The sequence below is a fragment of the Macrobrachium nipponense genome, chromosome 32 (genome assembly GCF_015104395.2).
Source record: "Macrobrachium nipponense isolate FS-2020 chromosome 32, ASM1510439v2, whole genome shotgun sequence".
Classification (NCBI taxonomy): domain Eukaryota; kingdom Metazoa; phylum Arthropoda; class Malacostraca; order Decapoda; family Palaemonidae; genus Macrobrachium; species Macrobrachium nipponense.
In genome coordinates this window covers 12,521,116-12,537,749 of record NC_061094.1, presented here as the reverse complement: position 1 = coordinate 12,537,749, position 16,634 = coordinate 12,521,116, and the positions used below count along the sequence as shown (strand labels likewise).

Below are 16,634 nucleotides of genomic sequence, written 5' to 3'. Positions count from 1 at the left end.
AATCCCTAATGTATTCACTTCTTATCTTTTCTTGCCACTCCACTCATCCAGTTGAACAACCCCATTTCTGCCAAATCTAACTTATTTTTGTTATATTTTCCTCATTGGTGCTGCTTCTAGCCCTTACAGCATAGCTGGTTTTACCACCAAGCTATGTATATTTGCCCTTCAGCTTGATAGGGCCTTTGTTGTTACAGAGTACACCTGATATTGCCCCTCCAGCTATTCCATTTGGCTTGAGTTTGAGAATAGGTTGACAGCATTGCACTACTGAGGCCTCTACAAGGTGTTGGTTTACAGCCAATGTACCTAAAGATAAAGATTAGTTTCACAACTTCTGTAAGGAAGTCATCTATCAAATTATGAAAAACTTTGAGAAGCTTTAGTGTTAGTATTCTTAACATCCAATTGTGCATGCACATTCCTTCATGGTTGCCAATCTACAGGATTCAAGTTCATTCCATCAAATCACCTGAAAGCACACTCACTAAGGTAGTAAAAAGGCATGGTCATGGATGAAGCGAAACAAAATAGTGTACACTAAATTTTGATGGTCTCATTTTTCATGTGTTCAGGAAACCAAAGCACATTTGAAACATGGCTTTTTGGAAGGGTCAGGCCTTCAATTTGGTAACTGTTCTTATTTTCTTCTGCTAAGGTTGGCCAAGATTACTACTCCAAGTCTATAGGCAGGACGACTTTGGCCGAATTGACCTCTGCGGGTATGGGGTAGTGCACATACCAACCCGTCCAGGACATCATGCTATTACATGTTCGACATGGCGACCCAGTGGTGTGTATGATCATTAATGTTTTTGTCATTGTTTCACTCTTGAGCTCACGCAAGTCCAGTATATATAAAGACTCATAGTAGTATTGGTTTTAGTCCATAGTATTGAAGTGGATTCCTTAGTAGAATTTAGATATCATAAAAATTAAATTATTGTAAAATTGTTTTGAGATATCCTTTATGTACTTTAACAGGAAATTTGACTGAAGAGTTCCGAAGAGTGTTTTTAGGAGGGGGTCCACAGCTGCTTTCCACAGAGTTCATCCATTCTGCTATGGAGCGCTACAGGCTCCACACCATTCCATCAGGTTCTGTGAGTATTTTGATTTCTTCTTATCCCTTAAAGATGTACTATAACTATCTAATTATTTATTGCAGATTTTTCACAAATCTTTGATCATAATGTTGTTGCCTGATTTGAAGGTTTTGTCTAAAATTAGAGGTGTGAATCAGAGCAAGAAGAATTTGGAGAAATTGAATACTAAATGACATAAAGCAAATGATGTCCATATATGTGAAATGCAGATAGCTAATGTCCATTTATTATTGCCTATATTGCACCTTTTCTGAGCTGTGTAGCCAGCATCACTCTACTGCACTAGTATTGAATTGAAGCCCCTTTCAAGGCCTGATAGATGTTTAATTTCTCACAACCTTATGGTACCTGTGAGATACATGTTTTGGTAAGGCTAATAGCTCTACTTGCTGAGTCATCAGCAGCCATTTATATGGCTCCCCTAGGCCCTATTTGATGGAGAAGGTCTTGGGTGCTGATCATATATATGTCTTATGTTCGGTATCTAGGACTTGATGCATCAGCATTATGACCTGACCCTGGCCCATACTACTCATAAGCAACTTTCAAACCTTTATAGCACACTGTACGTGGTTCCTCCATAATAAGGGACTAAAACCTTGTTAGGAAAACTAAGATTAATTTTGTTAATTCAGATAAAATTTATCAGGCCTATCACCAACAATACTGGGAGAAAACCTTTTGCTGTCCTCTTATGAAAAAGAATGACAAATATCTGGCACTAGGCTTGAACTGCAAACCACTGAATTAGCGAGCCAGTTCTATTATCGACTCAGCCACTGAGGAGTTAAAAGAATAACCAATGCTGGTTGGGGATGGAAAAGAGATGAAACCATAATTAGGTGTGCAGCGGTATTCATTTATGTTTCAAGATTTTGGTAAAACAAGCCAGGGAAAAACTGTGGACTTACTCTTTAATCCATTAAGTTGTTTGACTTAACAAAGTGTGCCCACTTTCTTGAGCCTGGGTCTTCTGTCCAGCAGTGGTAGCCATTATGTTTCAAGATTTTGATAAAGACCAGGCAAGCAACTGTGGACTCATTCTTTAATCCATTGTTTGACTTAACAAAGTGTGCCCACTTTCTTGAGCCTGGGTCCTCTGTCCAGCTCATCATCCAGCATCCTCAACTCTCATGTTAACCTACAGGATCCCTTTCTTGCTTCCATGAACTTGTGGCATCACTCCACCCTCTGCTATGGAGGAGTTATGGGAGTTCCATTTGACAATGTCCTTGAGGATTGAGAGAGAGAGAGAAAGTTTCTTGGTTTGTGTTGCTGTTGAAATCGTTTAGTATGTATTTGTGTTTTGGTTTTCTGTAAGAGAGAGAGAGAGAGAGAGAGAGAGAGAGAGAGGAAGACGAGAGAGAGAGAGAGAGAGAGAGAGAGAGAGAGGGCGTAATTGGTGGATGGATGGTTAGCGATTGAATTGGCTGTTGGTGAGTTCTGGGTGTCTGTTGGTGCTGTTGGAGTTAGAGTTCTGCGTTGTGGAGTCAGTTTTTGGTCAGAGCCTGTGATGATCAGTAGTGTCGGCAGCGGTCTATGAAGAGTGTTGAAGGCATTGAAAGTCAGTTAAGTTGTGTGTTATTGATTTGTTGTTTAGTTGTTGTTAAGTTTGATATTGTTTGCTTTAGAGTTGTTGTGCCTGCACTGTTAGATTTGTTGTGCTTGTGAGGAGCTGTTGTGGTTGTGGTCCTTGGGTGTTGTGTTGTTGGGTTGTGGGTTTGTGGTTCTTGGTTGTTGTGTTGTTGTTGAGTTGTGGCTCGTGGTTGTTGTCTTTGTTGTTGGTGGTCTCAGTGACCTCAACCAGCAGACAGCACAGCATAGGCCTGATTATCTGGAGTTGAGTACATGTGTTGTGTTTTTTGTTCTGTGTCTAGGTAGGTCGATTAATTGTCCTAAGTGTATTCCGTAGTGTAAAGAGGAAAGTGTGGCTGAGGGCGAGTTTGGCAGCCAGATTAGTTAAGTTTATGTGGGGGGATTTTGCCCGCTTGTTTTTTGAGCTTGTGATCCCGCCACAATGCATTGTCCACAGGTCCTGTCACTGCCTTCGCCAGCCATTGTAATACTGGAGAATGACAAGGTCTCTGGTTAAGTAACCTTGAACAGCTTTGTTCTTTATCTGACCTATTGTTTTTCAGTTACCGCTTATATTAAAGCATTTGATATATTGCTGGGAGGATTGAGTTAGTTTCACTTTAATTTTTTTATCATTCCACAGAGAAAATTGACCTAACAAAATCAAACACTTCATGATAATTTAGGGGAATATGGAAGCTCTTTCCTACTCAGTTCTGTGTAGAAGAGCAGTACCTATTGTGAGCCTCTGTGTTGGGTACTCTTACTCTTTCTTAAGGTTTTGTATTCTCTTCTCTGGATATCCAGCCTCAAGCATTCTCATTCAAGAATGAATCATTTTGATGATCTGTAAATGTGAAAGCCTACAAAGGGATCAGGTAACAAGGTCTGTGTTAATGACAAAAAGAGCTGAATAATTGTTAACTTACCTTATGTATTTGGTCTTACAAACGTTTCTCTTACATTGAAGATGTTAATGCCATGTCATATCTAATTAGAATAATTTTCATAATATGCCATGTTATCTTGAAAAAAGCTTAGTATATGATGTATGAAAATACTGTTGTTGATATTTTCTTATTATCTTTTCAGGTACATTTGGAGCTTGGTGTAATACTTAGGAACTTTGAGAAGCATGGTGTTATGTATTGAGTTGTGTAGCATCAAGAGATCTTCCTTGTTGTGCCTTTATAAGTTTGTGCTGAGAACACTGAAGCTTCAGTTATGCAGCTGCTGTATATATTTTATATTGTGGTGGTGATGAACTGCAGGGTAGTTCTCATTTGTGGCCAAGAACAGCGTGAGGAAAATGGTGCAGTGACTGGGAATGGAGAAGCCACCGTATCTGGTAAATTAGATGGTGATTTCCCCATTACTTCTACCATTACATCAGATGCTGAGGAATCTACACTAGTCCCAACAGAGATTCTAGATGCAGCAAATAACTCTCTCGCAAACAGTACAGGAAATAATGACTTTGATGAATATGAAGAGGAAAGTAATGCATCTATGACACCTCTCACGCCATCATCACCAGACGAAGATGTGACAGAGGAGCCGCCATCTGGTCAGCCTCCAGACGACTCCATTGCAGAGAGAGGGTTCATGGTTGAAGATTTCTGTCTCTGTGATTTGAAGGTGAGGATTTAACTTGTTTATAAGATTCTTTATATTTTCATGTACTTTTTTTTTTTTTTTTTAAGATTTATGGTTTTCTGTCTTTGAAGAGATGATTACATTGCTTTCTCTGGCCCTTGTTAGCTCTGTTTTACTTTACAGTATTTAACTTTATATGTGATTCAGATGAGATTATGAAAATTATGAAAAATTAAACATAGGTATTTTGTCATCTGGAGGGTAATGAGTGATGGCTTAACTCAACTCACTGAAAAGGCTGGACCTGCGGTGAAAATGACTAAGTACACAATCAGATAATATGTCCAAGAAATTTGTTTTTATATAAGTAACTTACCAAGAAATTAAATAGCTAAAAGTTTTTAGAATCTGCAACTAGAATTTTGAAATTCGCGGGTTGTGCTATTTACAAGTGGCTAGGTGACTAGTCCCACCCACTTTCGGGGAAAGAGGAACAACTAGCAAAAAAGGCTTCAATTTGTTTCTGCCAGCTGATGGCTGTACTACAGTTATTAGCTCCAGCGTTGTTTCAGAATTCATTCTTTCTGGTTGATATTTCATTGTGTTTGATGAAATATTGTTGGGTTGTATAGCCTTACGGCATATTTAGATAGAGTTAGGCTCTGTTGTTACCAAATTTGACATTATTTGATCAGTTTTGACTTATTCCCGATTACAACGATTTTCGGACTTTACTATCATGTTGGACTCGAGTGCTTCTAGCTGTAGGATTGGCAGCAAGGGCTGTAATACACGACTGACAAAAGAATCTTAGGATTCTCTCTCTTATGTGCACAGATTGCAGAGGACAGGTGTGTTCATTAGAAGTAAGAAGTGCAAATGTAAGGACTGGGACACTTAAGTGGAAAACTTTAAAATTACACATATGTAAATTGGCAAGGGATAGGGAAAGAAAGATGATTGCTAGGTGAATCAGTAAGTTATTAGCTAGCCAGGAATCCCATAATGCTGATGATGTCAATATATTGTTGAATCTGTTATTTCTATTGACCCTGTTCCCGGTTCTCTTTCTGTACCCGTCAGTCTCAAAAGTAGAATTGACAAGAGATGTGAGTTGATTGTTAAATCTCTTTCACAGTTAGCCACATCAGTGAAGGCCCTTATGGACAATAAGTGTTTCGGAGTGTCCGGTGGCTCCTATTGTCAGTGCTTTGTCAGTTGAGCACCCAGTAATGCCTAGTGCAAGTACAGTGTTCGAGGAGGTGATTTCTTGGCCTGCCGATTCTCCTAGGCAAAAGGTCAATGACATACTCCTCTAAACCTGGGAGGAATCAAACTGGTAGCCTAAGGGAGGTCGGTGGGGTCTGCCCACGGGCAGTCGCCCCCTCTGCTGAACCTGATGGTAGTTCCCAGGTTGCAGCTAAGTGCCATTGGGAAGGCCTATCAATAGATGTGCATTGTCTTTCTTTGAGTTCGGATGAGTATTCTCCCAGACGTCGGTGGCGTATTTTGACATTTCTTCCCCACTGAAAAGGTGTGGAACGGATGTGTCTCAATCCCCTCCATGTAAAAGGACTAGGGATCCTGTTCCTAGCCCTCACCCTTCCTGCAGTCATTGGGATAGCCTGAAACATTTTTCATCTGTTTTTTCCCATTGCAGAGAGTCAGAGTTTGACTTCCAAGCACCCGTCCTCTTGTAAGCGCTCCTCATCTCTGTAGACTCGCATCCTAAGCACCCGCAGACACCCTGGTCACATTTAGCACCCAAGAGCCCTTCAGTGTCGGGAGTTGACTTGAATAATTTTCAAGCAGTGTCTGAGTGCCCAGAGTGCTTGTTTGCTCACCATATTCGGAATGCCCGTTGTTGTTGGAGTGCCAAAGAGTGTCCAAGCACCCGCCTGTACAAGGACACTCAGTATGTGATGGCTCTTTAACAGGAGCAAAGCGCCCAGTAGTGCCCAAGAGTGCCCTTGCACTCTTCTCCCTCCGCTTGTTTGGATTCCAAAGAAGACCCATTGGGTATTTCTTCGATAGTGGGAGCTCCTTCTGTTGGCCTCCCACTTTTTGCTTCTGCTCGTCACTCACCCTCTCTTCAGACAGCTCCTCCAGTTTATACACAAATGCCTCTTTTGATGGATCGTGTTCAGAGCAAGCTGGATAACATTTTGAACTTGCTTAAGAAGGCTCCTTTTGCTCCATTGTCTCCAGTTTTCTCAGATGAGGAGAAGAATGATGTTCTCCCTCAAGATACTTGCCTTCTGGCCTACATATCATTGCTTAAATATTTGCTTACGACTTTTCCTGGTTTCTTTTCTCCTGCTACTCTATTGGCTCCCACTTCTGGAAGTTTCTGCCTCCTCCAAGGCGTACTTCTCCGGTCTTGTTGATTTGTCAAGGAGATGCAATTTTAATTCAGTAAAGATTATGTTTAGCTCTTTGGAGTGAGCACACCTCCTCAAGAGTATTTTCAAATTGTTTGAGGTACTTGATTTTCTTGGCGGGGTGGTAGGAACTTTTGCTTGCACGGTTAAGGATTACTCTGTCCTTACTGATGAATTCTCCTTGGATTGGTTCGGAAGAGTTGGCTTCCCTATAGTATACATGGGTATGCTGAAGAAGAGGGAACTTTGGTGTTCCTACAGTTCTAAGGGCGTGACCTCCTCTCAGAAATCGGCCCTTCTTTTCTCGCCTTTGAACTGTCAACATCTTTTCATGCAAGACATAGTTCTGGGGATTTCTTCACATCTCCTGAAAAAGAGCATGCAGGATCTTTTGTCCCAATCCTCCAGGTGTCCTAAGGAAGTGTCGACACACCCGTCCAGGACAATTTCTCCCTTTTAGATGCAGCCCTTTCATGGCAGTCGACAATGATCCCTTTCTATGTCTCGACCTGGAAGGAGGTTCGTCTCCAGGTCAATCAAGAACTCATCATCTAAAGTTTCAGGACGTAAGTGAAGATCCCGTCATCCAAACTCTGGTAGGGGCCAGACTTCTTTTTTGGAAGAAGTGGAATGGTGTTGGGAAAGGAAGCATAGGGGTTTTCTGTCCCACCTAATCTCCTTGCCTTGATGCAGAGTTTGTTGAGTCTATGGTGAGCCTGGAGTAGTGGTTGCTTTTGGTCTTTTTTGTTGCAGTGTAGGTGACATCATTGTACTATTTTACTCTGGTCTATGCCCAGGGCAAGGGCACCTTTTAACTTTTGCTAGCCATCGGAGCACCTCCACTGCAAAGTCCCCCACTGAAACAGGAGACTACCCACGGCAATACTGCCACACCACTACAGGTTAACCCTTAAATGCCGAGCCTCTATTTACAAAAGTGTCTGTCGTATGCCTGCGGCATTCGGGAGTTAGCACCGAAGCGGGAAAAAAAAAAATCACAGCACGCTTAGTTTTTAAGATTAAGAGATCATTTTTGCCTCCTTTTTTTGTCATTGCCTGAAGTTTAGTATGCAACCATCAGAAATTATAAAAAATATAATTATCATATATATATATTGGAATATATGACCGCAAAAAAAAAATTTCTTATATAATTGTATACTACAAATTGCACTGTGAGCAAAACGGTTAAGGCTAATGAGTTATTTTTTTCGCTGTATTTAAGGAAATTGGATATGGATAGGGCTAGGAAGGCTTCCTCCAGAAGCGTAGTAGGTCTCGTTCTAACGAGTCAATTAAATTAACACCTAACCCTAAACTTGTATCATCTTCCTCATGTACAACTAAGATTGCAAATCCAGCAACGGAAATTGCAGATCTTAAAGCTGCACTACAAAGGATGGAACGTCAAATGCTAACTTTACAAGGTAAGCGCAGTGATAGTGATGTAAGTGTCCCTAGTGCAGTGGAGGGTGCGTCTGATCGGCTTCATCTCGCTCCCAGGCCTGGACCTCTTCCAAGCTCACAGGCCCAGAGGAAAAGGAATGTCAAAAGCCTTACGGAGGTTATGGAGAATCCCCACCGATCAGGCGTCCCCTCGGCAGATTCTGTGACGACCCGAACTGCCAAGGATCGCTATCGAAAAAGCATCCTAAAACAGTGTTTTTCGTCTTCAGATTCTTCACCTAATGTAAGGGGCTGGAGTTCTGATGAACTGTCACGCCCCTTAAAAAGGAGTTGGAAGGCTTCAATGTTGAATTCAAGCCCTGAGCTTTTCTCTGATGGATCTCCCTGCGAAAGGAAGAAAACCAAGTTAATTCCTAAGCGCAAATCGGAGTCCCCTTCCTCCTCTAGACCTCCTTCACCTGCATCGGGAAAGGAAAAAGAGAATGCTGCTGCAAAAATCCTACTAAATGTACAGGAGCAGCTCTCCGCTTTAGTAGGAGTTTTTACGAAGGAGACTCCCAGAAGAAAAGACTCTTTCCTTCCGATAAAGAGAACTAAAGGAAGAAAAGAAGGATCTAACATAAAAATTGCGGATTCTCCTCGGACGAGTGTGAAGAATGCGCCAAAAGCGCCAGTCTGGCACAATGCGCCAAATGCGCCAGAAGATCCATATGAGCCAGAAGCGTCAGATGCGCCAGAAGCGCCACCCTGCCGAAATGCGCCAGAAGCGCCATTCTGGCGCAATGAGCCACGAGCGCCAACCTGGCGCAATGCGCCACAAGCGCCAGCCGGGCGCAATGACCCGGAAGCGCCATCCAGGCGGCAGAATATATGGAATTCTTCCAAAAGACATTTAAACCAGGAGGATTTGTCTAGCTTTCGGAAGGATAAGCCCTTACCTGACAGGGACTCTAGGTGCCGCACAGGCGGCCGTAGCCCTTGTCAGGACAGGGTTGGTTCCGTTGAGAGCGATAGGAGAGGACATCCCTTCCTCTGACAGGAGAGAAAGATGTCGCACAGGCGGCTGTCGCTCTTGCCAGGAGAAGGAAAATGTCGTGTTGCAGGATCAACCTATCTCTCGTAAGGACGCAAGTTGTCGCACAGGCGGCCGTCGTTCTTGCGAGAGTGGGGCAGATGTTGCAAGAGACTCATCTCCTATCGAAAACAAACAATCCTCTTCGGAAATGGAATTGGATTTGGAAGAAGTTTCGGATTCGGAAGATCATACGGCTCCAGGCTTGTCAGATTATAAGACGCTGGCAGCCCTCTTACTTCAAGAATTTGGGGACTCATTAAGCCCTACTGCTCCGCCTTCTCCGAGGTCTTTGTTTACCAGCACCAAGGTCTCGAATTCATCATCTTTCATTAAGATGAAACCAACCATTTCTATGAATAAGGCTCTTCGATTTGTAGGAAATTGGTTTAAATCCAAGGAGAAGGCGGGGAAAACCGTCTTTGCCTGCCCTCCTTCCAAACTTTCAGGAAAGATGGGAATCTGGTATGAGACGGGCAAATCACTGGGTCTAGCTCTCCCTACCACTGCTGAAGCAGATTTTTCAAATCTGGTTGACTCTTCAAGGAGACAAGCCTTGTCATCGGCCAAGATCACATGGGGGACTTCAGAGATGGACCATCTCCTCAAGGGATTGTTTAATGTCTTAGAAGTCTTTAACTTCTTAGACTGGTCCCTTGGGGTGTTGGCCAAGAAGACTCAAGAAAATTAATCTCTTAGCCCAGAAGTCCTTTATAGTGTACTGTCCTGCATGGACAAAGCGGTCCAAGATGGATCAGGAGAAGTGGCCTCGCTTTTTGGAACTGGAATTCTGAAGAAAAGAGCCTTGTTTAGTTCCTTTCTGACGTAAGCAGTTACTCCTATCCAGAGGTCATCTCTTCTTTATGCTCCTCTTTCGGAGCAGTTGTTTCCTACACAATTAGTGAAGGATATATCACATTCTTTGACGGAAAAGGCCACGCAAGATCTCTTGGCCCAATCTGCAAAGAAATCAAGGACCTCTGTTCCTGTAAAGAGAGAGACTCGTACACCTCAACAGCCCTTTCGAGGGAGCTCCTCTTCCAAACCCTCCTTTAAGAAGAGAGGAATACAGAAGAGAGGTAGGTCTTCATTCAGACCTATCAAGAAAGCAAAATGAAACTCCATTCCTTCAAGCACCGGTAGGGGCCAGACTTCGAAAATTTTCCGAAGAATGGACTCTGAGAGAAGCAGAAAGACGGTCCCTTTCAGTAGTAACGAAGGGATATCTTATCCCCTTTCGAGACAGTCCTCCCTTAACTACGATCCCGAGGGAACTGTCAGCCAAATACAGGGACCCTGCCAAGAAAGAAGCATTATTGCAACTGGTAGAACAGATGTTGCAAAAGGAGGCTATCGAATTGGTTCGGGATCCGCATTCCCAAGGATTCTGCAACCGTCTTTTTCTGGTTCCAAAATCCTCGGGAGGGTGGAGACCAGTCCTTGATGTGAGCGCATTGAACCGATTTGTAGAGAACACAAAGTTCTCTATGGAAACATCGAAATCGGTTCTTGCGGCTCTTCATCCAGGAGATTGGATGGTCTCCTTAGATCTACAGGATGCTTACTTTCATGTTCCCCTGCATCCATCATCAAAGAAATATCTTCGATTCATGATGCAGGGCAAAGTATTCCAATTCAGAGCCCTATGCTTCGGCCTGTCTACGGCCCCTCAAGTGTTCACGAGACTAATGACGAATGTTGCGAGATGGCTACATCTAGAAGGGATAAATATATCCCTTTACCTAGACGATTGGCTAATAAGAGCAAAATCGGAACTTCAGTGCTTGAAGGACTTGGAGAAGACTTTAGAGTTGACAAAATCTCTGGGACTACTCGTGAACCTCGAGAAATCACAATTGATCCCCAGACAGAACATAGTCTATCTGGGGATACAGATGGATTCTCGGGGTTTTCGGGTTTTTCCATCGCAGGAGAGATTGCTCGAGGCTTAGAAAAAATCTCGAACTTCTTAGGGAAGGAACGGACCTCGGCGAGGGAATGGCTCAGTCTGCTGGGCACCCTTTCCTCGTTAGAGCAGTTCATTTCCCTAGGGAGATTAAATCTCAGACCTCTGCAGTTTTATCTCAGACAAATGTGGAGTCAAAAGACAGGAGACCTGTCAGACTGTTTTCCCATTCAACAGGGGATAAAGTCGAACCTGAAGTGGTGGTTAACCCCATTAATAAAGAACGAAGGAGTGTCCCTCTTGATTCGGAACCCTCACCTAGTGTTGTTTTCCGATGCCTCGGAAACAGGTTGGGGAGCAACACTGGGTCCAAAGGAAGTGGCAGGTACCTGGACCAAGGAACAGGCTACACTGCACATCAATGCGAAGGAACTCCTGGCCATTCATCTAGCCCTGGAATACTTCGAAGTGGAAGTCAGGGGAGCGGTAGTTCAAGTCAATTCTGACAATACCACAGCTCTGGCTTACATCCGGAATCAAGGGGGCCCTCACTCTTTCTCACTGTACGAAATAGCGAGAGATCTATTGACCTGGACAGAGGAACGGGGCATAATTCTGCGGACAAGGTTTGTTCAGGGTGTAAAAATCCTAAGGGCAGACAGGTTGAGCAGAAAGGACCAAGTACTCCCGACAGAGTGGATGCTCCACTCAGAAGTCTGCAGACAACTGTGGTCCCTCTGGGGAAGACCTCAGATCGACCTGTTCGCCACGTTCCTCTCCAGGAAGATAGACAACTTCTGCTCTCTAGAAGAAGATCCCAGAGCCACGGCGATCGATGCTTTCCTCATGGACTGGTCAGGCATAGACGCCTACGCCTTTCCCCCATTCAAATTGCTGGGGGAAGTACTAAGAAAGTTAGTTGCATCGACAGGAACAAGATTAACTCTAATTACTCCCTTCTGGCCTTCCCGAAACTGGTTCACAGAGGTACTGGAATGGATGGTGGACTTCCCCAGATCTCTACCAAAAAGGACAGATCTGCTCAGACAACCCCACTTCGAGAGGTTCCACAAAAACATCCAAAGTCTCTCCCTGACTGCCTTTCGACTATCGAAAGACTGGTCAGAGCGAGAGGCTTTTCGAAGAAAGTTGCAACTGCAATTGCTAGAGCCCGCAGAGCCTCTACCTTGCGGGTCTACCAATCGAAGTGGGAAGTTTTCCGTAGATGGTGTAGGTCGAAGAAGCTGTCATCTTCCAAAACCTCTGTGACCGAAATCACCGATTTTCTCCTCTTCCTAAGAGAAGAGTCGAAGTTGGCTGTATCCACTATCAAGGGATATAAGAGCATGCTCTCAGCTGTTTTTAGAAACAGGGGCCTGAATTTGGAAAATAATAAAGATCTTCATGATCTCATCAGGTCTTTCGAGACTTCTAAATTGAGATCTTCTATTCCCCCGAGTTGGAACCTTGATGTAGTCCTAAAATTCTTGATTTCGGACAGGTTCGAACCTCCAGAGAAAATCTCATTCAGAGATCTTACGAGTAAATGTATATTCCTGTTGGCCCTCGCAACTGCTAAGAGGATCAGTGAATTACATGCTTTGGACTCTCGGGTGGGTTTTAAAAAAGACTCGGCTGTTATTTCTTTCCAGGATCTATTCCTAGCGAAGAATGAGAACCCTTCTAAACCTTGGCCTAGAAGTTTTAAAGTCAAGGGACTCTCTTCCCTAGTAGGTAGAGAGTTGGATCGGTCTCTTTGCCCAGTCAGGACCTTGAAGTTCTATCTAATAAAGAAGACACAGCTTCAGGGATGTCGACAAAGTCTCTGGTGTTCAGTAAGAAACCCCAAAAGACCTATGTCAAAGAACGCACTGGCGTTCTTTGTCAGAAATGTGATAACCAAAGCTCACAGGGATTGCCAAGAGAACTCTTTAAAGCTGCTGAGAGTAAAAGCTCACGAAGTCCGGGCTGTGGCAACTTCCCTTTCTTTCACTAAGAATATGTCAATGAGAAACATTTTAGCAGCAACTTATTGGAGATGCAATTCAGTATTTGCATCCCACTATTTAAAGGATGTTAGAGTAACACAAAAAATATTTTTCTCTTGGACTGTATGTATCAGCGGATACTATGCTGGGACATGGAGCAGATGCTGATCCTTAATTTCGTTTTTGTGTTTTTAATGATTATTTGTAATAATATTGTTGTCGAGTTGTGGGTTGCTTTAAAGGATGTTCGGGGATGACTCCTTTCAATCGTAGTACTAACCCCACTTAGGATCAGGTGATTGGGATTAGTGTCGTGCTCTATGATCATGCCAATAGGCAAGGTGTTTTGTCATGTAAGTGGATAGGACCCCATTGACAAAGATCCTAAGGTTCTGTCGCGTAAGTGGGTAAGACCCCTGTAACAGACCATCAAGAACTCTTAGCATGAGGTCACTACCTCGCTGAGGCTCTTGAAGCGATACAGGCTCCTAGGCAGTAGCCATGAAGTCTTTCGCTAACACAGGTAGGAACCAAGGTTTTTTATTTTTATTACCTACAACATATGTTGTTTCCTGTCTATTCAGTAAATTAGCTGTCTCTTACCCTCCGCCAAAGGTGCCAATCAGCTAAGTATATATCTGACAGGTAAGTTGAATGCATAAAAATGTTATTGTCATGATACAATAAAGTTTTATGCATACTTACCTGGCAGATATATACGATTAATGGCCCACCCAGCCTCCCCTCAGGAGACAGGTGGAAGAGAAAATCTGTCTTGGAAAACGGGAATGGTTCCTATTCCCGCCACCCAGCGACGGTGCGGTAGATCACCTGACCTACCTGTAGAGTGTGCCGCGAAATTCGAATTTCTGTCGGGGACGACGGAGTCTATAGCTAAGTATATATCTGCCAGGTAAGTATGCATAAAACTGTATTGTATCATGACAATAACATTTTATTTATACTTCCCAAGTAATAACTGGACATCAGGGCAAAAACGATTGAACTCTCTGCCACGTTACTCCGCTCTTTACCTCGAAAGTGGGCAGGGTCTAGTCACCTACACTAGGCAGTTGAATAATTATTGCAAATTTTGAATTTTTAGTCTGCCTTTGTTTGAAAAATAGCTTGCATTTACTTGGTAAGTATGTATATATAAAACTTATTTGTTCATACGCGAACAAACCTTCGGTCTTAACAATAGGATAATTTCTAGCACCTAACTGGATCCGGTTATAATGCAGATGAAAGCAAGGAATATTGTGAGATCTGGCAACACGTGCATATATCGGGTGAAGAGTGGTCAAGAACGATACATCTACACCACCGCATCAGTCTTTCCCAACTCAGCCTTTACCTGGTTCATTGCCCATTTCGATTGGTTTTAGTGTGTGTGGGTGTGTGGCTGTTATTATGGCTTCTTCTGCTCCTTCTTGGCCTCATCAACGTGTGTGCCCCGGAACTCCAGATTTCCCGTGTTCTGTTTTTTTGGCTTCGGCGGCAACCGATCCCCACATCACGTGTAGTAGGTGTTGCTCTAATGTTTGTACAATAACGAATCCTTGCATGGAATGCCGTGCGTGGCCTAAAGAGCTGTGGAAGTTGTTTTAGAGCAAGAGAGAGCATCATAGGGTTTCTGCTCTTCCTTCGTGGGAGGATTTTTCTTCTCCTCTTCCCAATGCTTTGTCTCCTGCTGCGTTCACACCCCATAGTAGTGTTGTGCCTTTGTCCCCTTCCTTGTAATGTCGCCCCTTTTTCTTCGGGAGTTAATTTGATTCCCAAGAGGGAGGAGGCTTTTTCATCATTGCCTTTTATTCCAGAGTTGGAGGCGTCCAAGATGGTGGCGATTTGGAAGACGCTCGAGCTTGGGAGTTCTCCGTCCCCAGAGGGGTTGCTGGTGCACTACACAGTTGCCGCTTCTTCGAGTCAGAGGGAAGCCGTGGTGTCAGCCCCGCTGATGACGTCTGGGGGTCAGTCATTTTGTATTCCTCTACCAGTGGCGTCTGCTTCCCGTTCGGATCGAGGGGAAGCCGTGACGTCACTTCCATCGATGAGGTCACTCCCTGTCATCTCCACTGCGCTGCCTCACTCATCTGTGTTGTCATCGTTGGCTGCCATGATGTCATCTCTGCCATCCAGTTTGCTGCATCTCCCTTCCATGTCATCAGAACCTTCTCTTGCTGATCCGTCTAAGGCTTTATGCCAGGCGTTCTTAAGAGATTGGACTCTGTTTTGGAAGATCACTTGGCTGCCATGATGGCTGGGAGGACTGGAAGGATGCGTGTTACAACGTCCCCGCCAGTGTTGTCTTCCTCTCCTTCTCCCTCATCTCCGCGGCGGCGGCGTATCAAGCGTTGGAAGGAGAGTGTTAGTGTATCTTCCCTTGTACAATCTGCAGTGGCTGCTTCGCCCTCTGCATCGAGTCGCGAGTGTGTTGCAACCTCCCCTGTCTGTGCACATGTTGCAGGCGCTCCCACTTCTTCTCCAGGGCCTATTCGTTGCTGTAAGGATCTCAAATTGCCTGTCAAGAGGTTGAAGGTTGTGAGCGCGGACTTGGTGCAGCAGGAGTGTTTGCCTGCCCCTCTTCCTGGTGCTTCCAGGAGTTTGACTCCGAGGGATTCTCTTTCGATCTCGAGTGTTCGGGATTCCTCTCCAACTCATGTTCGTATGTCTGCCACGCCCGTGCCCGCTCGAGGCCATGTTAAAGAGTCATCTGTTGGGAGAGTGCAAAGTGATGTTCCTAATGTTGTAGTTGGTTCATTGTGGGAGTCGGCGCTTAGACCCAGCCCAGACAGGTTAGTTGGTGTTTCGGGCTGTTTGTCTGCTGGTTCTTCTGTTAATTTAAACGAGGAAGGTGCTTTAAATGAGCCTACACACTCTTCTCGTCGTCGGTCTCCGTTGCCGGAGCAGGAGGAGGGAGACGCAAGAGTTTTTGTCTTCCTTTCCAGAAGTTGTCGATCTCATTTGTGGATTCAAAAATTTGGAAAGTAGGACTCAGGCTCGGTCATCTTACACTCCTTCCTGCTTGGAAGCCTTGCTGGGAGCTATGCAGGATCCCAAATCTTTGTTTTAACTTCCCTTGTCGGGGCACGTCCACTCGGTCTTGCATAAGGTTAACGCCTCTGTTTCAGATCGGGATGGTTTGCTTCGCTCTAGGGGCTCTACCAAGCTACTACCCCTGCCTCTCACGAGTTATAGGAAGTACTATGCTACAAACTCTGCCTTTTTGACGCCGCGTCATCTTAACCTGGACGTCATTTGTCTGAAGCTGGGATTGACTTTGGAGCAGGTGAGGTTGGTGGCTTTGTCCTTGTCTCCACAGGATGCCTCAGCATTGGAATCTACAGCAGCCTCCATGTTGCCTGGACTTCTGGTCTATGATCATTGCCAAGATAGTTTCTGACAGGTCCCCAGAAGGGTTGGTGACTGCATCCTCTCTTGGCAGTTTGTTGCAGTTTGGAGGCAGGCGTTTTCGTATATGGCTCACCACAGTGTTAATTTATGGGCTAACCTTCTGATTAGAAGAGACACGGCTTTATCTAGGATGGAAAGATCAGTTGACCCTGAGTTCTTGCTGGCATTGAGAAATGGGGATCTGTTGGA

General features: G+C 44.3%; 2 protein-coding genes across 10 annotated transcripts in view; both read left to right on the top strand.

The window, feature by feature from the left end:
• The window catches only part of LOC135207224 (B9 domain-containing protein 2-like), an 81,947-nt gene extending 78,033 nt beyond the window's left edge, over nucleotides 1–3,914 (top strand). For all 9 annotated transcript variants that reach the window (XM_064238849.1, XM_064238843.1, XM_064238847.1 and 6 more), the window contains 3 exons: nucleotides 659–793; nucleotides 985–1,103; nucleotides 3,774–3,914. In XM_064238849.1, the coding sequence (XP_064094919.1) occupies nucleotides 659–793; nucleotides 985–1,103; nucleotides 3,774–3,833 (314 nt within the window). In that variant the 3' untranslated portion in view covers nucleotides 3,834–3,914. The remainder of the gene's footprint in view (nucleotides 1–658; nucleotides 794–984; nucleotides 1,104–3,773) is intronic.
• The window catches only part of LOC135207223 (tectonic-3-like), a 67,032-nt gene continuing 54,303 nt past the window's right edge, over nucleotides 3,906–16,634 (top strand). The window contains exon 1 of the mRNA XM_064238841.1: nucleotides 3,906–4,319. Coding sequence (XP_064094911.1) covers nucleotides 3,906–4,319 — 414 coding nt within the window. The remainder of the gene's footprint in view (nucleotides 4,320–16,634) is intronic.